Source organism: Podarcis raffonei, chromosome 6, assembly GCF_027172205.1.
Source record: "Podarcis raffonei isolate rPodRaf1 chromosome 6, rPodRaf1.pri, whole genome shotgun sequence".
NCBI lineage: Eukaryota > Metazoa > Chordata > Lepidosauria > Squamata > Lacertidae > Podarcis > Podarcis raffonei.
The window spans coordinates 20,295,994-20,323,616 of record NC_070607.1 but is presented as its reverse complement, the minus strand read 5'-3'; the positions used below and the strand labels follow the sequence as shown (position 1 = coordinate 20,323,616).

Here is a 27,623-nt window from a genome sequence, read left to right as displayed (position 1 = left end):
CGCCTTCTCCCTCAGAGTGCGGCATTTCCCCCCCCTCCCGTCGCGTCGCGGGGGCAGGGGAAGAAGCAAGATGGCGCCGGCTGCGAGCGGGGACCGGGGGCTGAAGAGCCTGGTGTGGCAAAGTGAGTGCCGGGTGCTGTCGCCACATCTCTCTCTCTCACGCCCCGCGCTTCTTTTTCTCCCGCCGGGGTAGGGCGTAGAGGCAGAGCCAGCCCGCTCCCCTCTTGCCCGGCAGCGGCTGTGAGGGAGGCCTCCTCCTCCGCCGTCTGCCCTCCCGCTGTCACGGGAAAACGGAGGGGAGGCTGGCGGGTGGGTGCGTGGGTCGTGCAAGGCGCGAGGGTGGCGGCATTGGTCGGCTTGTGTGTGTGGAGGGCAGCGAGGCAACCCCCGATCCTGACCTGTGCCCGTAACGGCATCCTGACGTGCGAGAAAAATGAGGTGAAGCAGTTCTTTCCCACTCTTTTTATCTGCACGCCTGGAAATGCTTCACTTGCTACGTTTCTGTATACCGGGCGGCGTTTTAAGGAGCGGGGAAAGACGACTTTCATCTCTCGCACGCGAGCAGGTGTCGCCCTACGGTGGATTTTCATTTCGTTGGGTTGCATGTAAGGATTCCCAGCCCCCTTCCTTACATGGATTTTCATTTCGTTGGGCATGAAAGGATTTCTAGTCCTGTCTGTCTGTCTGTCTGTCTGTCTGTCTATATATGTGTTTTAAAGAAATGAACCATGAGGAGTTAGTTAGGTGGCAAAATAGCCCAAGGTTATTGTGGCTGAATGTATGTTTTTTATCCTGCGCCCCAGTTTAAAGTCCAGCCGTCCATAATTCCCCCCCCACACACACACACTTGCAGAAGGATGAGGAGAGGGTGGGGCTGGGAAGGTACATTGTTGGGGGCCACATTTCTAGTCCTGGTCGGTAACACCTGGGAGGCAGTGTGAATGGATTGAGTGTTGGGTTTTGGACCTGTGCTTACTGGATATAATTTACTCGCTATTTAATTTGCCTCACATCATGGTTGAGAATAAAAATAGGATTCCCTTTTAAGAGATCTTCAGATTTAAGGAAATGTTTAAAATTAAAATGGAATCAAGGCTGCTGAAGGGCTGAGTGATGCGATATGAAGACTATAAAGCATTTTTGTTGTTCGGGGTGCTGTACAAGCGGTGAAAATCCCTTCAAGCACTATGTTTTATAGGATGCAGGTAGCAGTTGTCAATCCTAGAATGGGTGAAGAAAAAGAGGTGGTATAATTTGCAACCAGAAGGACAGCCCATTTATTTCAATATACTGTACTGTATATCGTTTCTTAGCTTTGTACAATATGTGGCTCAAATATATCATTTTTTTGAAACTTAGTTTTTTTTTCCTGTCAAGAAAAAGCAAGCAAGCACAATGGCAGTTTGTGTTATGACTTACCTTTGGACCTTTCACTTTCAACTCATAATGACCTCAAGATGATTGTAACCGTTGTTTTCTGTTTCCAAATTTTACTTCTGTTGTGATTTAATGTTCCTCTTTTTGTCTCTGCATGTGTTTAAGAATAAATGGAGCAGATGTTTGGGGGCATAAGGGGCAGGATATTTTCTGTGATCCACCATCAAAAGTTTTTCTATTACCAAATACATCATTATTTCATTACATTAGAATACAGAGTTTTCTGAAACAGAATGATTGTGGTTATTTGAAGGGTGCATTCATCTTTGACTAGGGACCTTGAAAAATGTATATCTTGTATAGTAAGTGATATGGAAACATCAGTAGTTACTGGTAGCGGTGCATCATAATACAAGGTGTAACATAAGCTGATTGTGAACATGAAGCCACTGTACTTCATACAGTGTTTTTAAAGAGTTTTATTTGAATGTTCTGTGATTGATTACAGACTGTATAGCTGAAAAGGTAATAAAAATAATTTAAAAATGCTTCATGCATTGCAAACTTTGAAACAAGTTTAGACTACAGTATAAGGAAGTCATTACTCTTTGATTTACAAAAAGTTTTTGTGATTAAAAGAGGCTATAGGTTCCTGTTGGAGATAAAACCTTTGAATCATTGTTAATAATAGCTCTGAGTCAGAGGGTTTCTGGAGTAAGAATCCTTGGAGAAGAGTTTTCATACAAAAATGCAGTAGCTTTCAGCACTGTTTATTTTTTTTTTAAAAAAAGATATTTATTAAGGTTTTACAAAAAGAAGAGAGTTACAAAGTAAAAAAGGAAAATACAAAAATACAAAAATACATAGAAAAAAATAAAAAATAAAAAAATAAAAAATACAGAAAAAATAGATAGAAGATAGTTAAAAATAAACCAGTCTTTTCATATCTTAAATTTCATTTACTTATTTCCCCGACCTCCTCACACCTCCCTTTTTTGTATTCCCGTTCACATGGTTAGTTCAGCAAATCCTTACCCTCTTTATCTTTATCTTAATTCTATATCTCAACATATTATAACTTTATGTTTTCATCCGTTATCAATCCATTTTTACATATTCTTATTAACCTTGTTGCTAAGGCCGCTTCATTTCAATCCGACATCATTTTAACATTCATTAATTTTACAATGTTTCTGCAAGTAGTCTTTAAATTTCTTCCAATCTTCTTCCACCAACTCTTCTCCCTGGTCTCGGATTCTGCTAGTCATTTCTGCCAGTTCCATATAGTCTATCACTTTCATCTGCCATTTTTCCAAGGTGGGTAAATCTTGTGTCTTCCAAAACTTTGCGATGAGTATTCTTGCTGCTGTTGTAGCGTACATAAAGAAAGTTCTATCCTTCTTTGGCACCAATTGGCCGACCATGCCCAGGAGAAAGGCCTCTGGTTTCTTCAGGAAGGTATATTTAAATACCTTTTTCATTTCATTATAGATCATCTCCCAGAAAGCCTTAATCCTTGGGCACGTCCACCAAAGGTGAAAGAATGTACCTTCATTCTCTTTACATTTCCAACATTTATTATCAGACACATGATAAATTTTTGCAAGCTTAACTGGTGTCATGTACCACCTGTATATCATTTTCATAATATTCTCTCTTAGCTTTCAGCACTGTTTAAAGTGGCAGAGAACAGACTCATACCTGCCTTATATAGTTACTATTATTCATAAATATAATACAATAAAAATATAATAAAAACTCTTAAAGAAGTATAATACAGTGGTACCTCGGGTTACAGACACTTCAGGTTACCGGCGCTTCAGGTTACAGACTCCGCTAACCCAGAAATAGTACCTCGGGTTAAGAACTTTGCTTCAGGATGAGAACAGAAATTGCGCAGCAGCGGCGGGAAGCCCCATTAGCTAAAGTGGTGCTTCAGGTTAAGAACAGTTTCAGATTAAGAACGGACCTCCAGAACGAATTAAGTTCTTAACCCAAGGTACCACTGTATGTATGTTTGGGGGAAGAAGCAGTTTTTTTCTACTCACTCTGACCTTATTTCCTCCTGTTTACTTTTTCCCTGTTCTATATTGCTCCAATATATGGAAGTTAGTGTTAGACAAGACACACATACTGACTCTTAGAGAGGGATGAAGGTTTGCTTCAACCAATTCCCCAGCTTTGTGTATGTCACTAGGAAGACTGGGGGATTGGTTGTGTGGGGGTGGCGGTGGTGGCCAGTATTCAGGTTTAGTGGAAAGCTCTGGTTTAGTGTAATAGCTAAACAAATCTTGCTGGAAGTGCTCCAATTGGGAGATGGAAGCAGATGGTGCTGAGCCTCTGGGCTAGAATGCAATACTGTTGTAGCTGGACAGACTAAGGATACAATCCTGTACACAATTACTTGGGATTAATTCCCATTGAATTCAGTGGAACATATTCCTTAGTGGACATGCATATGGTTGTATGGCTAGGAACCTTAAGATAATAGTCATGACTTGTCTTCACCAACTTCCTATTGGTGTTCTTGTTGAATAAAATACTGTAGGTAGTTGAATTTTCCCACAATGCATAATTGTCTATAAATGCTGCGGGGAAGAGGAGGTGATAGCCTTTATTAAGGCTTTCTTTGGTATGAAAATTCAGACTCCACATTCAACTAAAAAATTGGGCCTTGAGAATGACTCAAGAAAATTATTGAATAATAGAGCAGGAAGCACATCTGCAGCAGAGAAGAGTGAACATGCTGTTGTGGGCTGTTGGCATTAGAAAGCAGTAACTTATTTTATGAAAAATACCTAACACATTGAGTGAGCTGTCTTTGCTGTACGTACTAGTATAGTGGTACCTCAGGTTAAGTACTTAATTTGTTCCGGAGGTCCATTCTTAGCCTGAAACTGTTCTTAACCTGAAGCACCACTTTAGCTAATGGGGCCTCCTGCTGCTGCTGCACCGCCAGAGCATGATTTCTGTTCTCATCCTGAAGCAACGTTCTTAACATGAAGCACTATTTCTGGGTTAGTGGAGTCTGTAACCTGAAGCGTATGTAATCCGAGGTACCACCGTATAACACATTAAAAAAATAAATTACACAACTCTATCACCAGTTTAAGTACCATTTCTCATGTCTTTTTTCCATTAAAAAATCACACCCTTGGTTTAGTATTGCACTTGCAGCAGTAGTAACCATATTAATACTTTAAAAATAAACAAAATTTGCAAATATAGATACATTAGAGACAGAAGCAGTCTTGCAGGTGGAGAACTTCCTGATGAGTGTGTGGGTTTCAGTTTGCTTTTTTTAAGTTCAGATGTGCAGAGAGGAAAATAGTCATGTGCCACATCCTTTGCAGTTAGGAGACATCTAAGGAGTTGTTTATATTTCTGGTTCTGAAATGTTACTCTACATACTTCATTTTAATGTTTTGCTGCCATGTTCTTTTCAGCTTGTACCATTAGCAAACACATTGTATAAAAATGTCAGTTTTTTGTTGAAATGAAATTAGTTGTTTGAACTGTCAGGCTTTTTCCTTACAGAGCTAGATTACGTCACATTGTTACAGTGCTGCTATTTTAACTGCTGGATTTCTTTTTCAGAGCTAAAAGCAGCAGTATTTGATGACTGTAGGAAAGAAGAGGAATGGAAGGTAAGTTTAATCTTTTTTAATTGCCTCTATCAAATACTGTATAGTAGTTCATCCACCACTTACACAACGTACTTGACTAGGCATCTCCTAGTCAAGTAATGGTGGCCTTTGGAAGGGTTACATATCTGATAGCCATATCACAGTTCCATAAGCTCTTTTAAGGAAACAATGATACTTAAAACAGTTTCACTCAGATTTTAAATTTGTACATGTGTGCTTAAATGAGAGGCTCTTTGATTTCAGAGGAGCTGCGCCCCAAGCACTTCTTGGAACCTAAGACCTTGACTACTTAAAAGTTTGCTTTGGGCTTCAGTGTATCCCCACAATCCAGGGTCAAAGGAAAATGTGGATATACTGTTCAATAACATAGTATTTAAATTGAATGGGAACTGCTGAAATGCTGCAGAGATATGCATCTACACTATTTTGAAAAATCAGATAATCATATTTCTATTTATTAAGACAAGATATAAGCAAGCCTTGTGCTTTCTCGTGGTGCCTCTTCCCTTTGCACAAACTGGCTTAAAACCTCTAATTAACAATAGTTTCCTGTTTCGTCTGAACCACCTTTGGAACAAGCCAAGTTCAAACAATGCATTTAATGCTCTGAAGCCTGCAAGCCTAGTTCCTGCTGTAGATGTAACAGGAAATTATGGTTAATTGACGAGTTCCTGGATTTTATTTTCTGATGTTGCATAGGGAGCTCTGTGAACAAGCAAAATGCCCATTCATATCTCAGCATAACAGTTAGTATAACTTCTTCAAATATTTTGACCATTCAAGAAGAACATATCTAATATTTTAATCTTATTTTGTAAACTAAAATTTTCTTAACCAAAGGAACAAATCACTTGTCTAAGATATATAACTCTCTTCAGATACAGTAAAAAGCCATGTGGATGCCAGGGAAGCCCTCTGGGTGCATGTATGCCCACATTGGCAGTCCTTGGCATAAATATATTAGTTCATTAGGCCTGTATTGCAGTGTCCTTAGTATGTGATCACCATACCTTAATGTGCCTTAGTGTCTAGTTGTATATGTCAAGCATCTTCATTTTGTGGCAGAAGAGAGGATGGGGACTGGTAAGCACAGTGGTTCCATTCAGTGCTCGAAACTCCCATTGTTCTAGGCACATTTTGTGACAGGGAATTTCATTAGCACGAGGAGTTTCTGAGCTCTGGGCGCAGTATTGCGCCTAAGATTTCAGATTAAAACTGGAGTGTGGAAGAAAAGGAGGACCTTTTTCTGCCTCCCCACTTCCAGCTACTCTCTGAAGACTGGAAAAGAGACCATCTTCAGAATATTAGGGGGTGAGCAGAAGGACTAGACCATGTGAAAAATGAACATAATATTTTAGCTGCAGTTCATTCATTTGCAGCTTTGTATTCTTGTTATAAAAAAGCATGCCTAGACATTCCGTTGTTGTGCCCATAACCTAGGTTTAAGGTGCCATTTAGCTCCTAGCTTTCATATCTCAGTTTCTAACACTGGTTCCATTTCTAGCGCAATTTTTTGATTGTGTCATCTCTTTTTTCCTTCTCTTCACATTATGCGGACTTGATGCAGATAACATTATATATTTTATTTATATCTCACGGGACTTAGGAGGGATAACAATATGTTACTATAGGGACTGCCTTGGAAAAGATAACTGTTCAAAAACTAGAGTTGTCACAAAATGCAGTGAGCAGACTTCTAGCTGGGGCTTCTTTTGCATTGATATCATTACATCTACATTGATTGTGGAATTGTCCTGGCCTGGTTTAACTCTTAAAACTCAGGAACAGTAAGGGACTTGGATATTGAATGGATTGCCTGCTCCCACATAGGCACTCAGATCAGTATTTGAGACCCTGCTCCATGTTCCTCTGTTTTCAGAAGTGAGGTGAGTGGGCATGAGAGGCAGCACATTACAGGTTGTGGTGCCACAATTGTGAACCTTTTTTCCAGGAGACACCCATGTGGGTTAATTATTGTTCACCTTTCAGCAAGCAATGAAAATCTAGTTACTTAGGAAGTACTTTGAGGCAAATTAATGTTAAAAATCAAGCTGTTGTAAAATACATAGTTGTGTTCTTTTTTGTGATGGTTTGTTTTGATACTGCCATGTTGTTTATAGGATTTATATTATATTTAATGTTTGGAAGCTCCTAGGGGTTCTTGGGACCTGAAATGAGGAGTATTATATACTTTATAAATAAATATTTTAGTAGGTACAACGATTTTGATTTATCATTAAGCTCTCGTCTTAAAACCAGGCATCAAAACCAATTTCAATAAAGAAGCTTACAATTGGATATAATTTTCTAAAGCACTACTTCAACATTTTTATACAGATAATTCTTCTAGATGACTTCACCACAAAGCTTCTGTCATCATGTGGTAAAATGACAGACTTATTAGCAGAAGGGATCACTGGTAAGTACCTTTTAAACAGAGTTCTGGGATTCTGGCATATGGGGAAACTTGTTTTGTCAGCATTTGCAGAGGACATCCAGTGGAAACTTATTAAACAAAAAAGTCATGAATTTCATCTCACTTCTTTCTGTTACTCATTCTGCTGCTGGATTTGTTACTTCCATCTCTTAATTTTGTCTTCATTGAGTTTCTTATCCTTTTGGTATATGGTTGTAACAGAGGAATGAATGGAAGAATTGTCAGGTGGGGTGTTGAATGGAATGTCAGGTGGAGTTTGAATGTGTGTTGCAAAATGACAGTTGAAAGGTGTGTGTGTGAAACAGAGAAAGGGAGAATTTGAGCTGAGTGAGTTAGCATAGTTAATGAGGAAAGTTAGTCATATTAGATAGGATATTAGAACTGTGAGTATTCTGTATTAAATGCCTGCTTGCACCGGATTACCTTCCTTACTTGAATATATTACTGTGTTCAGATATGGGTGAATTTCTAGGGATGTATCTCATACTGTGTGCCTGTTTAAGACATACTTGAATAAGACTATAAAGGGAGAGTCCTACTGCTCTTCAGATCAGTAGGTAGTGACAGAAGGTAACCAGGGAACAAGCCCTGGGTGGGTGGGAAGAATCCCAAGAACACCAGTTACAAGTTTTTTCTCTTGATTCTTGCTTTTAACTTCGTGTTTCTTTTCTCATTCTCTAATCTTTCTGTGTTGTTGTTGTTGCTTTTGTCGTGCTCTCACTGAGAATGTGGGCTAAAGGTTCTGTGGTTTGGGGTGGCATAATGTTAATCTGCTTGTATTCCAAACTACAACAGTGGGTAGGGGAATGGCTAATTACAGAATGACTTGCTGCTATAATATAGTTGTTGGATTGTCATCATGCTACAGTTTTCATGGCTGCCACTAGGTGGCATCATGACAAAAACACAGACAGAGAGGAACAGGCAGGACAGACTGGGGCAGTTCCCCAGCAACTGCCTGCTCTCCTGCTGCTGTAAACCTTCACACCAAACAATGCCCGTTTCATACTTAGCAGCATCAGAGACTGAGGAGGAAGAAAAAAGCAGCAAAGCAGGAAGGCTGCTGGGGAGCTGCCCCAGCTTGTCCTGCTTGTTCCTCCGCAGCTTGCATGGCCCATGGTTTGGGCAAGCTGTCCGCCCTGTTGGTAGGCAGCAGGGAAGAGCAAGTAAGGCTGCTCTAATTGGAGATGGGGGAGCTTCGTGACTGGCCCTTACTGCATGTTGCCTTGTGGGGGGACAAAGCGAGACTTTGAAGGCAGAATGGAGAGACAGCGAAGCGAGCTAAGGCAGTAGCTCCTAGTATATTACGGCTTTCTGAAACATTTGACAGTGGGGGAAGAAGGAAAGTCATGCTTAATGAAGGCGTGGTGGGAAGTGATAACTTCCAAAATGGATTTTGCTGTTAAATTTTATAATCTATGAACAGCCATATCCTAAAGCTCAGATACAAAGTAGCTGTGGTGTAAAGCTGGAAGTGCCTGAAAAACTACCATGATAAAACTAACATTTAAAAATCTGTTTACATAATAGTGATTGATTAGAAACATTATGTAAATCTATTTAACACCTGTAGGTGGTGAGACTACATGCAGTTTGCGGTACTGTGCTTATTTTGTAAACTAAGTTTGCTAACTGATGCCTGAATTTATTAGCATATCACTGATTTCAGGCCTGTTTGGGTTTGACTTGTGGTCATTTTGGTCTTTGCCAAAGGATAAATAGAAAACCCTAATTATAACACTCACGTGGCTCAGCAATTTGTTTGCTTCTTTCATCTTAGAAGCATTCCCCTATGAGAGAAAAGGAAGTACTTGCAACCTGCAGTTTTTCTTTTAAAGTTCTTCTTTTAAAATTATTGGGTTGGATCCAGATTTGCCCCTCTAAGAATGGAAGGGGCTCCAAGGGAAGGGAGCCTGAATTCAGTAGTGCTCCCTGTGGGAGGTAGGGAGTTGGGTGGGAGTTTCCTAGATTTCCCCTATGGCCCCCATTGCCACCTCTCACATTGTTGATCAAGTGCAGGACTTATATAATATGTTTTATCTTGCTCTTTTCATGCTTTGTTAATTTAATATAATTATTACTTTTGATTGTAAGTTTTGAGTTGGCTTGGAATTATTATTAGGAAAAGTGGGATCCAGCATGAAAATGGAGTTTTGCCAAATCAGAGATCCATCATGTACTTTTTATTCTTTTTGCAAATGTAGATGTATAAAATACTGAAGTTTAAAAAAAAAAATCTTATTTTGTAGTTGTGGAGAATGTTTATAAAAACCGTGAGCCAGTCCCTAACATGAAAGCCATTTATCTCATCACACCTACAGCAAAGGTTAGTTGTTGTTTTTAAGCCTGTTGGTTAGTTTGACTTAATCTTCTTGTGAATAAAATTTTAAAAAATTACCATGTGATAAAATGTTCATAGGTTACTACTTCATTGAAATGTGTGGTAGTAGTAAAGAGTTGCTGAGGAACAGTGGTCATTGCAGATCAGAATTTTATTTGAAAGGGCTATACTTTATGTAATTATCTTTTTGTCAATGGGGTTAGTTCCAGAAAAGCACAAGCATACTTGTGCTGCATTACAGAGAATGTTGACCCTTGGGGGGCCAACAAGCATCTGGGGTGGAAAAGAAGTTTATGAGGTATAGTGCGACAAAATTATTTGGGAACGATGAGCCTCAGAAGTAAAGGGCATGGGAATGTACGGAGTGCAGCTCCCGTGTTAAGAAGAATCATTGTATTTTAAAAGATGTATTTAACAACACAGCAGAATGCAGTGACTTAAGATTCAGACTCGCAAACCAAACCCGTCTCATTTGATAAGATAAATTATTATTAAATTCACTTATTTTGCTTCCTTATTTTTTCCACTTTGATTCCTAGTAATGGTGATGAATAATTAATAAGTGTTGTTTATATATTGATATTTATTGACTATTTCATTTACATTCCTAAGAATTTGGGTTGGGGTTTCTTAACTATAAGCTCATCAAGGCGTCAGTGAACTGAAGTTTGGGAAAGCCTGATTTACACTGTGGTTTGTTAACAAGTCAGGCTCATAATCACAGTTTGATTATAGCTTGTTTGGAAAAAACTATAGTCATACATTTCAAATACAGTCTTTTCTGCATCTTCCAAATACACTATTGATATGTTGTTTATGATTTGCTGTCCATTTAATACACTTCCTATAAATCTGTATATTAATAAAATAGATACAAGTTTTGTTTGCCAATAATTTTCTCTATGCTAATTAAAGCAGTTCGCCCCCCCCCCCAAGATTTTGACTTGTTCATCTTTGTTTTAGTACTTTCTTTAAAAGGAAATATACAGAGTTCCTCAATTATGGAAATTGTACTTAGAATGTACTGTTTTAATTGTTCAGTCTGTAGATGGGCTTATAAATGACTTCGTCAGTAAATCATCCAGCAAGTACAAAGCAGCATATGTCTACTTTACTGACTGTAAGTATTCACTGATTGTAGCAAATTCATTGATTTTTTTATTGTAGCCATGGGAGCAGGCAGGATAATGACCTTTGAGCCTTTTGTATATTTCAGGTGTGAGGGGATTGGTTATGACTAAAAAAACCTACAATATTCTGACAAGAGTATTACGTGTTTCCCCACATTACTCTGTATAGTGTAGTTTCTTCCAAGTGCTGCTTTAAGTATTTTTTCTTTGGGATTTCTTCCTACCAACTTGGTTCCTTAATGTCGCCAGAACAGCTTATAATATGAAACAATATAATCACAACAAACAGCAGTCATCCATTAAAACAGCCCTGCATAGACAATCCTAAAGCAATATAGGTTTGGTGTATCAACAGTTAAAACAAAGTAAAAACTAGGATACCATTTATAATCATACTCTTCTATCCTCCCATCTGCCAGAAATGGCTGCTCTAGAAAAAAACCTTTTAATAATTTACCTAAATGTGAAAACAGTGGCCTTGGTTAGCAGTTTTGGGAGATAACAACAAAATGAGGACATGCCCACTGAAAAGGTCTTTTAGGATTAGGATAATAAAAAGGTTCAGAGCAGTGGGTGGTATGCAATGTTCCTGTTAGTGCAAGGGGCGTGCAGTAGTAGAGCCATAATTTTCTGTGCTTTTTTGTTCAGTCTCCCCCCTTGCTCCTTTACACACCCACACCCACACACACACACCCCACACACCCGGTAAACACTAGAGGGTTAGGTGACCTTCCGCAGATAATTTAGTCTGAAAACTGGCTTCTGTTTTGGTGCTTAAAAATAGTTTGCCACTATATCTTGCCACTATAGGCAAGATATTTTGATCTGGTTCAGCTCCCGTGGTTTGGTGTTATGAGAATTAACCCAGCTCGCCTCTGGGTTCACATGCTTACTACCTCTCCTCACTACTTCTCCTTTCCTCCTCCAGCACAGCTGCAAAAAGCAGGCTGCTTTGGTTTGGCTAGCCTGGGGATGTCTAACCCGTGAACTTCCAGGTGATGGACTCAAACTCCCATCTGCCCCAGCTTAGCCTGCAGGGTCAAAGGTTATTCACTCCTGCTTTAGTTTAACCACAGTTGGGCAAATTGCCTGAAACCTTAACTGGTTTCTGGAAACAAGCTAACTGCACAAACCATGGTTTAAAGTTGGTTCAGTTTCATTAATCATAATTAAGTTTAACTACAGTTTGTCCTGGTTCAGATGACACTGTAAATGGTGGCTAATAAAATATTGAATTAATAACTCCTGAATTCTGTGGTTGTGCTGGAGGAAGAGCTTCTTGTAACACTAAATTATGGTTTAGTGTTCTTCCTAATCAGACCATTGTGGATGACTCAGAATACCCACATGAGGAAAAAACCTAATACTTTTCAATAGATTCTTGGTGTATTTAAAAATTATTGGTAAGATATACTTACACACTGCCTGTTGCATAAAAGAAGTTTTAAAGATGAAATAATATGACAGCTGAAAAACCTTTCTCTCCTCCTAGTTTGTGATGACAAACTTTTCAATAAAATGAAGTCATCTTGTTCAAAGGCTATAAGACGGTGCAAAGAAATAAATATTAACTTTTTCCCTTATGAATCACAGGTAAGTTTAATTTACTGAACTTAACTTTTCCATGTTTTCCATGGATTTGTCTAATCCTCTTTTAACCTTTTAAGTAACTAATGCTTATTATGTGGAGTCTTGCTTGTTAAATTATATAGTAGTTAAATAAAAATAACCCTGTCAAAAATAACTAGAAAGCTGCGTATTTTGAATATTGTCAAAAATGATTTTAATATTTTAACACAATATTTCAACTCCTCTTACATAACGTTGCTAGCCATCATAGCCGCAGACAGAAAATTTAAAGTATGTAGGCATTTTCTCCTAAATCTTTAGAAACCAGATGGGGTTTTCAGTGGTTGGAACATATTCCATAAATTATAAAAATCATTAGATGTTGACAGAAAACTCTACAAATGGGAAAAAGTGAAATCAAAGTATAGTTATTTAGACATTAGGTTTTTGGTCACCTGAGATTTTTAAAACCTATTTTTTTTAGGTTTTAGACTTCTTTTTCCTTGATGGTTATTTTGACATTACATTGCCCAGTCATATTGAACTATTGAACATGGTTCTGACCACTTCAGGTTCCATCATCTGTGCAGGTAGCAAAAAGGTTGTACGGTGATGCCTTTAAGTAAGAGGAGAAAGTAGACCACAGTGGTAGAGGAATGGTGAGTGAGAACAAGGAACACATTTCTTCAAGAGGACCAAGGAGAAGAGATGTGGGGTGGGGGAAGGTATCATTAAGCTGTGTTATACTAGATATTTATTGCGCTTGCAATTTAATAAAATCATAGTTTCAATCTTCTGCTGATATTGCTGTTACATTCTGGTTCCTAAAACAGTCTATTTGGAACCATTTCTTTACTTTAGGTATTTACCCTTGATGTCCCAAATGCTTTCTATCGCTGCTACAGTCCCATCATGGAGAAGACAAATGACACCGTAATGGAGCAAATAGCTGAGCAAATTGTCACATTATGTGCCACTCTAGAAGAAAATCCTGGTGTAAGATACAGAAGGTACAACTGGAAATACTATATTCCAAGTGTTCTGTTGGTTTGATAGAAATGGATTCTACGCTTTGAACAGTTTGGAAATTTAACATTGCCCATTCTGAAATGTTAGGAGGCAATGCAGTTCCCCTGCATGTGGGGAACAAATCTGTGAATATATACAGGATTGGGTGGAGAGAGGGAGACAAGCAGGGTTGCATACTGGAAGGAACATTGGTGTGTGTGAGACTATTCAGAAGAGCTTATACATAACCAGGTCTTCAGCAGGTACCTAAAGGTAAAGGGACCCCTGACCATTAGGTCCTGTCGTGACCGACTCTGGGGTTGTGGCGCTCACCTCGCTTTATTGGCCGAGGGAGCCTGCATACAGCTTCTGGGTCATGTGGCCAGCATGACTAAGCCGCTTCTGGCGAACCAGAGCAGTGCACGGAAACACCGTTTACATTCCATTTATCTACTTGCACTTTGACGTGCTTTTGAACTGCTAGGTGCGCAGGAGCAAGGACCAAGCAACGGGAGCTCACCCCGTCACAGGGATTCGAACCACTGACCTTCTGATTGGCAAGTCCTAGGCTCTGTGGTTTAACCCACAGCGCCACCCGCAGGTACCTAGTTTAGTACAGTGCCTTAACACTTTTCCAAATTCCAACTCAGAGAGTGGAGGAGGGGAGAAATGTATAAACCTAATGAAGTTTGTGATGGTTGATGTTTCCCATGCTACTGACCTCCACCCCATACTGAACTCAGCGCGTTCAGAATAAAGAACTGTAGGGAAGAGTCATAGCTTAGTGATAGAGCACATGCTTGGCCTGCAGAAAGAAGACCCCATGCTCCAATCCTGGTATCTGTGTGAACTACTGTGCAGGAAGGACTCCTTCCTATCTGAAACTGTAGAGAGCTGCTACCATCTGAGTATAGACAGTACTGAGCTGGACAGACCAATGGTCTGACTTGAAAAAAGGCAGGTTTGTTTGTATGAAATACTCTGTAGCAAATGATCACTTCAAATTCTAATAGAGCAAATGAACTCAACTAGCTCACAATTACTTATTTCAGATATCAGTGTCCTCATAAATGTCAGCAAAAATATATTTTCCTCTCTTTTCAGCAAGCCTTTGGATAACGCCAGCAAACTTGCACAATTAGTTGAGAAAAAGCTTGAAAACTACTATGAAACTGATCAACGAAGTCAAGTAAAGGTAGAGTGAATATTTAGTTTTCTCTAGGAGGCTGGGGATAGGAGAGCCTTGGAATGTAGTTGGGAATAATGAATGTTGTAAATGCAGGAAAAGAGCTAATAATGCTCTTCCATTTACAAGGGGATGGAATTGAACAAGGTTTTTAAACCACAACACAAAAGGAGAAGCAAGCCACAAACCTATACACAAAACGTATTCCATATAAAGTCCAGCACGTTACTTCCAATAAAATCTCTTGAGGGCAGAGGGGTCTGACATTCCATTTCTTCACTGCTGATTCCTTGAAGGAACCTAAATGGCTTCCCCATGAAATAAAGGAGTACAGGAGTATAGAGTATCAGGAAAATCTTGGAATATGTTGGGAATACGGTTATTGTTTTAATTATATGAGAATAAACTTTAGCCTTTTTCCCCTGTTATTTTGTGTAGCTTCCTCTTTTTTAAAAGATAGAGTAAATATTTTTAGGTTGTACAGCGCTCTCTGTTTTGCTTGTTGTCTCTTTTTAAAAAAGTGATGCTTTCTGATTTTTAGGGGAAAACCCACTCCCAGCTGTTAATAATTGATCGTGGCTTTGACCCTGTGTCGACTGTGCTCCATGAACTCACTTTTCAAGCAATGGCTTATGATCTGCTACCAATTGAAAATGACACATACAAGCAAGTATAATTTCATCTCAATTTTTAAATATACTCACAAGTTCATAAACTCCTGCAATGTAAGAATACATTCTGCCCTATATTTGTTATTCCATGTTGGCTGAAATGGAACATTCCCTATAAGGACTGCCTTTGAAGTTCCTTGCTTAAAGGTGTTACACATTGCAGAGCCAGAGGAGGACTCCTGAGAATTATGGGACACAGGAATTCCAAGAAGGATGCTAAAGACAGTTTCGTTGTCTTTATTAAGAAGGGTTTAGACAGCAAAAAGTAGCCTGCCAGTTCTTGCATTTCGCATGAGAGACAGACACCACCAGGCAAGCAGATGATGGACTGCGTGCACCCAGTCTAAAGTGTATAAATTCTTTATACGGTAAAGCAGCATACGTCACATGGGAACACAGGTGGCTGATACCCAAAGCATTACCAATGTTGCCCCTTTGTGGGCTCAGAGCCCAATATCTCTGACCCACAGATAAGAATACTGTCAAAGCTAGCCAATTGGTGCATTTCAAAGCATGTGAATACACACACACATGAGCTCATTGCTACAGCCACTACCAATTAAGAATGGGGTCATCTTGACTATCAACATGGCATAAGCAGAGCTTCCAGAACAGTCCACCTTTAGTTCAACATAAAAGGGAAGGGGAAAATGAGTATATTGTAAGTGGTGACAACTTCCTTTATTTAAGTGGTCTGCAGAGAGTCTCATGGAAGTGTGTAGTCTATTGATTTGATTTGGGCAGTGAACAATCTTGTAGGGCTGAAGCTCAGTGGTAGAGCATCTCCTTTGTATAAAGAAGGTGTCCAGTTCAATCCTGGACATCTCCAGGATGGGGCTGGGAATGCCCTCTATTTGAAACCCTGGAAAACTACTGCTAGTCAGTGTAGACAGTACTGTGGTAGATATGGTAGTACAAATTGTTAGTTTTTTATCCGGTCAGGAATTATTTTTACCAAATCCTGAATATAGTCAGTAAGCCCCACTGAGCACAGATCCATAGCATCATGCTGCAGGCTAAATCACTTCAGTAACTTTAGTGCTACTCAAAATTTTAAAGCATTGATCTGTCCCTCTGCCAAACAATACCATGTGACTCCACAGCACCATGTATCATACCACACTTTTGTGGCTTTACTCATGTCAGCAGAGAAAGCCTGTATATGTGTGTGTGCGCATAGATAGACAGACAGATGCACACTTCCTTTGTCCTGAGTCCATACCTGAAGTGCCAATCTAATATTCACAACAGACAACATAATTATTTTTTATCAAGTCCTGCTTATTGCTATTAAGATACTAATGTGAAGCCACTTTCTGGATTTGTGTTAATACAAAGAGTGTTATCCCACACTTTCAGACATGTTAGTTAAAGTATGCAGCCCTTAAGTTCCACAGTAAATAGCTAACAATCAGCTGTAGTTCAAATGCAAACTTCCACAGCAAGATTTCAGCTTTTCACCATCTTCTACATCTACTTTAGGAATAACTAATGCATTCAAGAGAGACTAATATTTGTATAATAGCTACTAACTCTTTTTCAATAATATGGTCTTAACTAACTTTCCATTTTTTCCTTTCTTGTATTTCTACTGCCTTCTGGTTGAATCAGTTTTTATGTGAGTTCCTATACATATAAACGGTGTTTCGTGACATAGCAGTAGTAAACTCTGTGGCATTCCCCCAGTTCTTAGGAATCTGGTTAACAGCTGGAAGAATAGAATAGAATACTAGGCATGTTAGTACAGATACCTGTACATTAAATAATTCCCATATAAGAAACTGCTTTGTGATTGTATGTGAAATCAATAGTTAACCATATTTTTCCTTCTATAAGATGCCCCCATGTATAAGACGCCCCTTATTTTTGGGTGGACTCAGATTTAAGAAATGGGGGGAGATGGCCCCATGTATAAGATGCCCCCTAATTTTTGACATTATTTTTTAGGGGGGAAACCTAGTCTCATACACGGAAAAATATGATATTTCCCCAGTTTAAAATGAGAGATTGTTCTCTGCACGTTGGGGTAAGAGGAACTGTTCTGTGAACTGAAGGAGGAGATTAATGTAATGACCTATATAAACAGACAATATGTTTTGGAATAGGCCATTTTGTGTCTCAGTTGATGATCTTTTATACATTACATTACATTACAAAATATTATTACCTTTTCAGCATATTGTGTGCATGTTTCTTAGGAAATAAGTAGCTCTCACTTTAGAGGGACTTATTCCTAGGAATAATTTCTAGGCTTCCTTAGCTTAGTATTTCAGCTTTTTATATCCTAAAAAGCGCAACTATTGCTTTTGTATGTTGTAATTAGGACTCTTGATGTATTCAAAACAAGAGTTTTGAAATCCTTCTCTTTAACTACAAAACATATGTGCAAAAAACTGTTCCGTGTATTCATCTGTTTATATATTACAACTAATAATTTGCTTTTTTTTCTTTGTTTAGGTATAAGACGGAGGGTGCAAGTGGAAAAGAAAGGGAAGCTATTCTGGAAGAAGATGATGACCTCTGGGTGAAAATCCGACACAGGCATATTGCGGATGTGTTGGAGTGCGTACGATTGAACATATTTTGCTGTTTTACATAACATTACTTGATAGCTACTTAAAACTGTGTGTGTATCGGTGGTATTCAGTACTAGTCCTACTCAGAGTAAGCCCATTAAAGTTAATGATGTGACTAGGTTTGGTTCATCAATTTCAGCGGGTCTACTCTGAGTAGGACTTAGCTGACTCTGGCCCATCAGGTTGTATTCAACTAACCTGGCGTGCTAGTGGAAGCCAGTACAAGGGCTCCCACTTCCACAACAAAGACTGTGTTGCGATTCCTGCATTGCAGGGGGTTGGAGTAGATGACCCTATAGGTCCCTTCCAGCTCTACAGTTCTATGATTCTATGAAAAGCATTCAAGGAGATGTAAAGCAGGGTGAGGGGTGTGACCCGGGGAGGGGTCTAGTAATAGTCCTGAGGGCCAGATAGAGGCTTAGATGTGGCCCTCGGACCTTAGTTCCCCCCACCCCTGCTCTAGGCAAACAATAGGCCACAGCCAAGGAATATAAAGGGAGAGTACTGCCATCTCTCATTAAGTCAGTAGAAGGTGGCAGCCTGTATTTAACTCTGGAGTAGTTGAGTGAGTCACCTTATTGACCACTCGGGGACTTGTGAGGGACCTTGGAAATGTTCCTCATACACAAAATAGTCCACTTATTTCTGAGGACTAAATCTACATTTTTTTTCTGCTCTTGTTGAATTTCTACTAAATAAACTTGCTTACTACCGCTATGTAGACATACCTGAGACCATTTTATCATTAATTTTGAAGCCTTTAAACAGTTGTTGTTGTTGTTGTTGTTGTTGTTGTTGTTGTTATTTATTCCCACCTTTTTCCCAAACCAGGACTGAAGGCAGCTTACACTAAGTAAAACAACACAGCTGAAATACAAAAACCTAAAAGCTTATAAATTAGAATAGGTAAAGTAATGAAACTGTGATAGAATTAAAATAATACAAAAGCAAATCTGGTACAAAACAGATAGTAAAAACGTCACAGTATTATTAAAAGTCCTTTCCTTTAAAAAAATGTGAGTTCCCCAAATCCTGTGATAATAAAACAGTCTTCACCTGATGACGGAAGGAGAACAAAGAGGAAGCCAGTCTAGCTTTTCTAGGAAGGGAATTTCAGACTTGTATATATTCTCAATTTAATTTAAAAATATTAAGAAGCCATTTTCTTCTACTCTTTCAGGGAAATACCAAAACTTATGAAAGAAGTTTCATCAAAGAGAAAGGCAACAGAAGGAAAAGTAAGAAATAAATATTTACTTTAAAGTGGTACTAAATGTTTTTAAATTTGTCTTCTGCAACTACCTTGATACTAAAGACATGAGTTTGGAAGTGAGAATAACTGAATGCAAATCCACTGGGGTTTGTTTTCAAGTGTTTTTGAATTGCCTTTTGTTGGTACTTCTAACCTACTAAAATGGAGATTAAAATATATATATTTGTAGTGCAATCTTAAATATATACTGCAGTGCAATCCTAAATAACAATAGTTTTTGAGCTTTGAATAAATGTAATCAGTCAATAAATAAAAACACAGAAGAAAGGCCCCTATGACTTCAGACAGATACTTTTTACCTTGTAAGTAAACACAGGATTTCAGCCTTAGTAGACTTCTTGAAGCTGGCTATGCATTTCCCAGTCCTCAAACACAAATTAAAAGAAATGTTGATTGTGAAATATTTGAAACTGAAATTTGAATTATTTTCTAGCTATCTTTAAGTAATCTGGCTCAGCTCATGAAGAAGATGCCTCACTTTCGCAAACAGATTACTAAGGTGAGCAAAATGTAGTACTGTTATATGTTTGGATGCTGTGCATTTTTTAGATTTGAACCTAGATTTGGCTTAGTTTGTGGCCAATTATGCTGGTGTTTAAGCATGACTTAGGTGCCCTCCAGATGTTGTGGATTACAACTCCCATGATCTCTGATAATTAGTGAAGTTGGCTCAGTTTGATGGTAGTTGGAGTCAAATATCATCTGCAGAGCACCACGTGAACTGCTCCTGGTACAAGTAATCTAACTGGTACAATTGGAGTTAAGTAAACACATAGGGTGGCGGTGGGGATAATTGCATTAGCTCTGCCCCTGTCACCATTGTGACTGCCCCTCTCATGCGGGAGTGTAAATTTCTGAAGCAGGAAGCATTTGCACTATTCTAAATTTGCGACGAGCCTCCATGAGTACAAGAAGACTCATTGCTTCAGAAGTTCACCCTTTGATCAGAGCAAAGACCTGGGCAGGAGAAGCAGGGTTAGCAAGGTCATCCCCACCGTCCCACTTGCATAGTTAGTTAACTGGCATACTACCAACCTAAAGAGAGATAAAATTGTTCCATAAACAAAAATTCCCTTGTTGGATCAGAGCAAGGAACATCTAGTCCAGCATTCTATTGTCATTTGGCTATTCAGATACCTCAGCAGGTTCAAAAGCAAAACATAAAGGTTGTTAGCTCCCTGTCTCTGATGTTTGAGGCATCCCGACTGTTTGTAAATGAAAATTTCATCTACATCTCACAACTAATTACTTTTGATAAGATCTAAGCCTCATGAATTTGTCTTAATTTTTAAAATGTATTATATTAATTTGCGTATCCTATGTGTCAGAAAGACCCCCAAATCTACTTTGTATTGTATTTTCCTGGCTTGCAGGCAATCTTAAGCATGTTTGTTCAACTCTTTCTAAATTCAGTGGGATATACTACTTAAATGTGTGTTATGGTTGCAGCTTTAGAAAGTGTTAGGCTGGCCTTAATTAGCATTCTTAAACATTATAACTGCAACATATTCATGTTCATTATAGCTGCAACTTTCTTTCTTCCTGTTAATATTGTGGAGTGTGAAGCTTATATTTTGTGGATTGTTTTTAAGAAATAAGGTTGGACACATTAAACTTTACTGCCTGTTAATGAATTGTTTGTTTTCTGTTGCTGTGTCATAATTATGAAAAAGTAAGCAAATTTTTGCTTCTGTTTTGCAGCAAGTAGTGCATCTTAATATAGCTGAAGATTGCATGAGTAAATTTAAGAATAACATAGAAAAGCTGTGCAAAGTTGAACAGGTATGTGAATCATCCAAGAGTACAATGTTATTTGGACTGAACAAATACTGGGGACAGTATAATAACAGAAATTCTATTGGCTATTCCCCTAAGGAGAGAACTTTATATCTTGGTGGCTTTTAAAAGTACTTCTGGCCAAAGTAGCCTTTTAAAAATCTGTTTAGTAAAAAATAACTATTCTTTGCAGTTCTTGAATACTAGTGCAAAGCTACTGGCAAAAAACCGTGTGTGTGTACGGCTATAGTATTGCCATAGCCCTATTTTCCTGACCAGAAAAGCTACCAGGATAGTATCATAGTGGTCTCTCATTGCCCTTTAAAGATTAGTTTCAGTAGCTACTTTTGTTCAACAGTGGGAAGAGCCACAGTTATGTCATGGCTACTTTATCAACTTCCAAAAATCCAGAACTAAGACTAATGCCCCAGTGCTATACTGGTGAGGGAGCAGCAGCAACAGAGAGGATGCAACAGGATATAAATTTACGAAGTGGATTAAGTGAACTCGTTTCCTTGAGTAATGTACTGCAGGATCGGTTAACAACTGAACTTGTATTGTTTTGCTCCGTTACTGCAAGTACTTTGTGGTTTCCTCTTACAGCATTACTCCTAGCAATCTAGTACAGTCGTAATTGCATTTGGGAGAGAAGGGATAGTTACCTGGAAACACAACATATATGATATGCCTCCAAAATTCTACATCCGTTTAAGGCTAAATGTGGATCTGTGGCAACATACAAAAATATGCTGAAATAATTGCTGTGAACTTGAGAGTATATATCTTGTTTGCAACTTAGGATTTGGCTCTTGGAACAGATGTAGAGGGACAGAAAGTGAAAGATCAGATGCGAGTCCTTCTTCCAGTACTGCTAAATAAAAATCACGATAGCTATGATAAGATAAGAGCCATCCTCCTCTATATCTTCAGCACAAATGGTAAGGTCTAAATCTTCTATCTACTGTCTTAAAGCATAGTTCAGTATGTCATACACTAAACTACATGAATGTAATGAAATGTCATGTGTATGCACATGTGTATGTGTGGCCACAATTCACTCATGCCACTCATGCTTATTGAGATAAATGACAGTTATGCAAGAATTATTGTTGAAATTACTCTTTTGGAGGAGATGTAGCCAAGTAAATTGTCATTTGTTTGTATGGATAAAAAGCTGCCCAGCCCTGAAGAATAGATTTTTTAATCTTAAAATATATCTGGGATAGCTGTATTGGACTGTAATTATTGGATTGCTGGTGAGATGGAGATTTTTCAGGCCTGCCGTGGTGCAAACTTATTCAGAACAGTGCTACACAGGTATTAGGGTAGCACTTCTTAAAGTGTTTAAAACTTATTAATGCTTTCTTAAATTCTGTGATTGAATTTTACTCTAAACCATTTTGGGGTTTTTTAAGTTTCTTCAATGTGCACGGCACTTGGTTAATGAGCAATATATAAATGGGCAGTATATAAATGTAACAAATAAATACACAAATCTCAGAAAGTTACTAATTCAAAATATCACATTTATTTTTAAATGTGGAAAAAGGAACTACACAAGAGAACTTGGACAAGCTGATCCAGAACGTACAGATAGAAAATGATAGCGACATGATAAAAAATTGGAAGTATCTTGGTGTACCTGTCGTCATCGCAGTAAGAAATGCAGCATTTTTTCCCTATTAACTCTGTGTTAGCTCTGGCTTATTTTATAAGGCCTGTTCCACTATCCTCATGCCATTAGTGTTTTCTACTACACTTTCTCTTACTTCTGTCTTTGCCATAATACTCCAAATTTTACAAACTCAAACATAATCAGAGGGTGGTATCAAACTGTCACTCTCGCAGTAGACTCAGTGAAATCAATGGGCAAGATTTCACCTAATGAGCCCTGTCAGCTGAAGCCCTGTGTAAGACTTTAGCTTGCACAATGGGGCTCCCCCCCCCAATTGGCTCTGGAGGGGTCAAGAGAACCCCAATAACAAGGCATGGGGTGAGAAGAGGGGAGAGTGCTCCGTCTGACAATCTGAAATTATCACACAGATGGAACATTCATCATAATGTGACATTGAATTCCACCAAGCAGATTTAGGTTAATTGTGTCGTAGTTCTTTGATTTCCATAGGTCTACTCTGAACATAACTTATTCATGTAGCAGACTAAGACATAACTACATGACATATTTCCAAGTTAGAACAAATTGGGGAATTTGCTACAGGTTAGTAATAATAATAATATTCATATTATTAGCATTAAACCCTAGTAAGTTGTATTGTATTGTTAATACGTAATGTCTGTATAGTACTTCAGGGAGTTCAGATTGCTTCACACAGATGATTTTCTGATTTGTACAACAACCCTGTAAGTAAGGGGTAGGGCATAAAGCTGGATATTATGGTTTATATAAAACCATGTAATGAATTTGCAGCTGATGGGAGACTTAAGCCAGGGATTTCACTGACTTGTATCTCACATCATTACACTAAAGCCCAGCCTCATAGGAAGAATGTGAAACTCTTGACTGAAACTTCTTTGTGCTGACCTCTTAAACCAAACGTTGCAATCCTAAACATACTCATACTTTTGAGGAAACCCCTTTGTGCATATTAGGACTTATTTCCAAGTAAACATGAATTTATTGTGCTATAAGAAGTGCAAAATATGCCATGTGCTTGAGAAAAGATGAGATAAAATTGGAAGCATGTGCTTTAGATAGCTCTGCTGACACTCAGACATGTTTTTGTATGACTCTTGCTGACTCATGAGTTGTGTACAGTTTGAGTAGAGTAGCAAGTATGGAAGCTACTCTGAAGTCATGTGGTATAACTCATACCCTGTAGCAGGGTAACTTGTGGCAAATATAGACTAAGTTAATGATGTCAAAAGTGATCTTCCACCCCTCTCCTGGGTGTCCCTTATATGCCAAGGGTTTGGGAGGGGCAGGGTTGGTAGTGAAGCATGCATGCATGCAATTTCATGGCCAACCAATGTTTACAAATCCCTTTGTATAAAAATTGTCTTCCATTAAGTTTTAAAGCTTTCATTTTATTATGTACTTACTAAGAGATGTACTTTGGTTTTCACTTGACGAAGACAATATTTTATTCTCTCCAATTACTTTTCTTTGAAACCCCTGTATAATAGACTGCAAAACGTTGTCTTTGAATTATATTAATTTCTTTCAGTGGTTTATAACCTGTTATAAATGCATTACTGATATTACTCCTAACAGCGTTCAGTAGCAATCAAGCTCAATCTCTTTGGCTTTTTAGGCTGGATCACAACAGCGCAGATCATCGAGGAAGGATCGTTCTTCCGAACAAACATTTCAACTTTCTCGATGGACACCTGTTATTAAGGATATTATGGAGGTAAAATTTCTAAATAAAATAGCTTTTAGTCATGCACATAATATTGGATGTTTTTAAGAAATTCTGCTTGTGTGCTGTTGTTATCCCTATTTTAGTTGCATTTAATATAGACCTTTTACTCCTGATAAGTTTTCTGGGGGAATGACCACATAGGTCAAAACATATACTTGTGTGCTATATTTAATCCAGTGGTGGAGAGCTTTTTTCAGCCCAGGGCCCCTATTCTCTTCTGTACAACCTTCTGGGGAGAAGGCATGACTTGGGGAGTCTCCTGAGGGCGTGATACAGATTTCTAGAACGTCATATTCTGAGTCTGATGTTTCACACTCCTAATTTTTAGACCAGTATAACACAGTTGCTTCAGTCTAATACAGAAGGTATAACCCAACTTTGTACAAGCAGACTTCCATTTGCACAACAGGAGTTCATCTTTCTCTCCTCTCATCTGCAGTCCTGATGCACCCCAAAAATCTGCTAGATAGGATCTAGATTTGGAGGCAGCTAGTTGGGAGGAGTATAAAAGAGAGTGGAAATCTATTCCATCTATGGACACACTCCTTCCATTGGAAGTGCTATTGGGCTGAGGATGAGAGCACTTTTTATGCTTGCATACTTTTTCCTTCTCATCTTGACCTGCTCAGAAAGTAACTTTCAAACTGGGCACAATAGACATTTATAAAGACAGTTTAATAATAAAGAGTCCTGGTGTGCCTTAAGCATTTATAGTGTTCATCAGAAAATAAGGAGTGATTAAAAATAGATACGCAGAAATTTATATGGAATTAAAATTGCTGCAGCAGGCAGAAAAATTATTAAGTATCCACCAAGACCCTCAGCAATTTTCAGTTAGTCGGTGGGAGAAGAAATCAGTGGTTTAAAGTGTGGCCATTATAACCAGGCAGTTCCTTCATTCAGAAAGGTGGCTTGTTCTTTGGAACCTTAACTTCCGTTCTTTTGTCAACATGTTTACATCATGTACCCAGGAAGTGTCTGTTGCTATATGCTGACTTCATGCCTGCTTTCTAGTCATAGAAAATCTGGGGATTTTTAAGACTCAGAATAAATACTTTGTATCACCTTAATTTGTTAAAAGAACCTATTTTATTCCAGGATGCTATAGAAAATAAACTGGACACAAAAGACTGGCCTTATTGTTCCCAGTGCCCTGCACCATGGAATGGTTCTGGAGCAGTGAGGTAAGTGATTTAATGGTATTCAAATTAAAAATTGTGTGCATATTCCCCCATTAATTTCCAAATGTCCTTTTTTCCACTCTGTTTTACAGTGCTCGCAATAAACCCAAAACTAGTTACTTGGACGACCGGAAAAGTGGATCAAGGCTAATTGTGTTTGTCATTGGAGGCATTACATATTCTGAGATGCGCTGTGCATATGAAGTTTCTCAAGCCTACAAGTCTTGTGAAGTTATTATTGGTAAGCCTGACCAATTATGCTTAGACAGGATTGTTGTCTAAAAACTGCTTGGTTTTTGAAGCGATAGGAGCACCAGGATTTATTTTTGCTTCCTTTTTCTGTCCTTTATTTTATTCCCCTTCTGCTCCCTCTACAATTTGACTTCGCCACTTACATTTCTAAACATTGCTACCCCTTCTACATAAGACTAAAATACTTATTTCTGGATTGGTTCTCTTGAATCTTCCTCTTGGTTCCTCTAAGAATCAAGCAATTTATAATAGCTGTTGTATCTAGTCTGCATATTATCAGAAAGCATGAATACTCTCCTACAAGTGTTTTATCCTTGCATTCTCATGTAGTTCATTTCTCTGTAAAGCTGCATCAAATTTTGCAATTACCTTTCTGAAATAACAGCAACTGGCAACTCATGTTAGCTTCAAATAGTTTTAGGAGCCTAACTACATGTTGAATGCACATGCATGTAATAGCATGCAGATGGTCTTTTATTTTTTTTCAAAATAAAGGAAAAACTGTTTGGGGAAGGAGCAGTTTGAAGTAGGAAATGTGTGTGATTAACATTTCCCAGCAAATATTTCACTGTTATGGCCACTTGGCTGTAATATGTACTACTGCTGTCATACTGAATTGCTGGAGAAACTAATGGCATCTAGGAGGAAATTAACAAGTTGCCTCAAGGTTATTACTTTGTTCAGGGGTTGCTAATCCTGTGCCCTGGGACCCAAAGTACCCCCCATCCAAATCACCCCCCCAATACTTCACTGTTTTTGGCAGTGGCAGCAAAAAGGCAGGAAATACACAACACGGAGGTGTACAGAGAGGTTTAAACCTCTTTACCAAACCCAGCACCCTAATGAGGATGCAGATTGTCCCTTCCCCAGTTACAAGTTTAATAAGCTTAATGTTGTTGATGACTGTCCTTCAAGATTACATCTTGTTTTTACCAGGTTCCACTCACATTGTGACACCTAGAAGACTACTGGATGATGTAAAAGCACTTACTGTAACAAAATCAAAGGATACAGTCTTTTTTAAGAATGAATAGAGATTATAACGTTCAAAGATTTTCAGCTGTGCTTAATTTAAGAGATATTAAGAACACATAATATAAATATTATGGATACAATTTAGTGATAGTTAAGAGTGTTTTAAGTTCAAATGATTACAGTGGGAGAAGTGTTACATATCTGACTTCCCTATTGAAATCAGCAGGTCTTAAAAGTCCTTGATTTGAACTGGATTGTACCCTATGTACATATTTTATAAATCAGTGCTGTATTTGGGACTGTTCTTTTTATAATTTGAAATCTGCTTTCCTTGGGTTGGGGGGAAGGGGAAGGTAATGGATAAGAATAAGATGTATGTAACAGCTTATGTTTTTATATTAATGTACTTGGTTATAGATGGCATTTTGCGGCGAAGTGTTTGGTGTAGAGAATGCTCACCATCGCAATATATCATGCTTGGACTTGGGAAACATTTGTATATATGCTAATGATTTTTCAGTAATAATGTGTAAACTTTCTATCCTGGAAAAAAAGTCTGTTTCTAAAAATACTATTATAAAAGGGCAATGAGCTTAGCTACAAGAGGAAATGTAAATGTATAGCACAACTACAATTTGGTAAGCTACAAGATTCCATGCAACTTGTAAGAGTGTCATAGACAGCTTCAGTTCAGTGAGGTACCAAGTGTAAGTTAAACTTTTCCTGAGAAATCTCAAGACAGAACTTTGGTTATGTGTGTCGGGGATTGCATGGTTCTCTGTATGGTATTTGGGTGAAGTTAATTATGAAAGTAATAAACCTTTTATCAACAATCAAGAAC

General features: G+C 38.4%; 1 protein-coding gene across 1 annotated transcript; it reads left to right on the top strand.

The window, feature by feature from the left end:
* STXBP3 (syntaxin binding protein 3) lies at positions 1 to 27,622 on the top strand. Its single transcript, XM_053391558.1, has 19 exons — positions 1 to 122; positions 4,975 to 5,024; positions 7,362 to 7,443; positions 9,711 to 9,787; positions 10,844 to 10,922; positions 12,425 to 12,525; positions 13,363 to 13,511; positions 14,614 to 14,704; positions 15,237 to 15,361; positions 17,824 to 17,928; positions 19,123 to 19,180; positions 19,649 to 19,714; positions 20,917 to 20,997; positions 21,791 to 21,929; positions 22,541 to 22,647; positions 24,264 to 24,362; positions 25,473 to 25,558; positions 25,648 to 25,796; positions 26,744 to 27,622. The coding sequence occupies exons 1-19, from the start codon at positions 71 to 73 to the stop codon at positions 26,839 to 26,841; spliced, it is 1,794 nt and encodes a 597-aa protein (XP_053247533.1). The 5' UTR covers positions 1 to 70; the 3' UTR covers positions 26,842 to 27,622.
* Position 27,623: the final 1 nt, after the last annotated feature.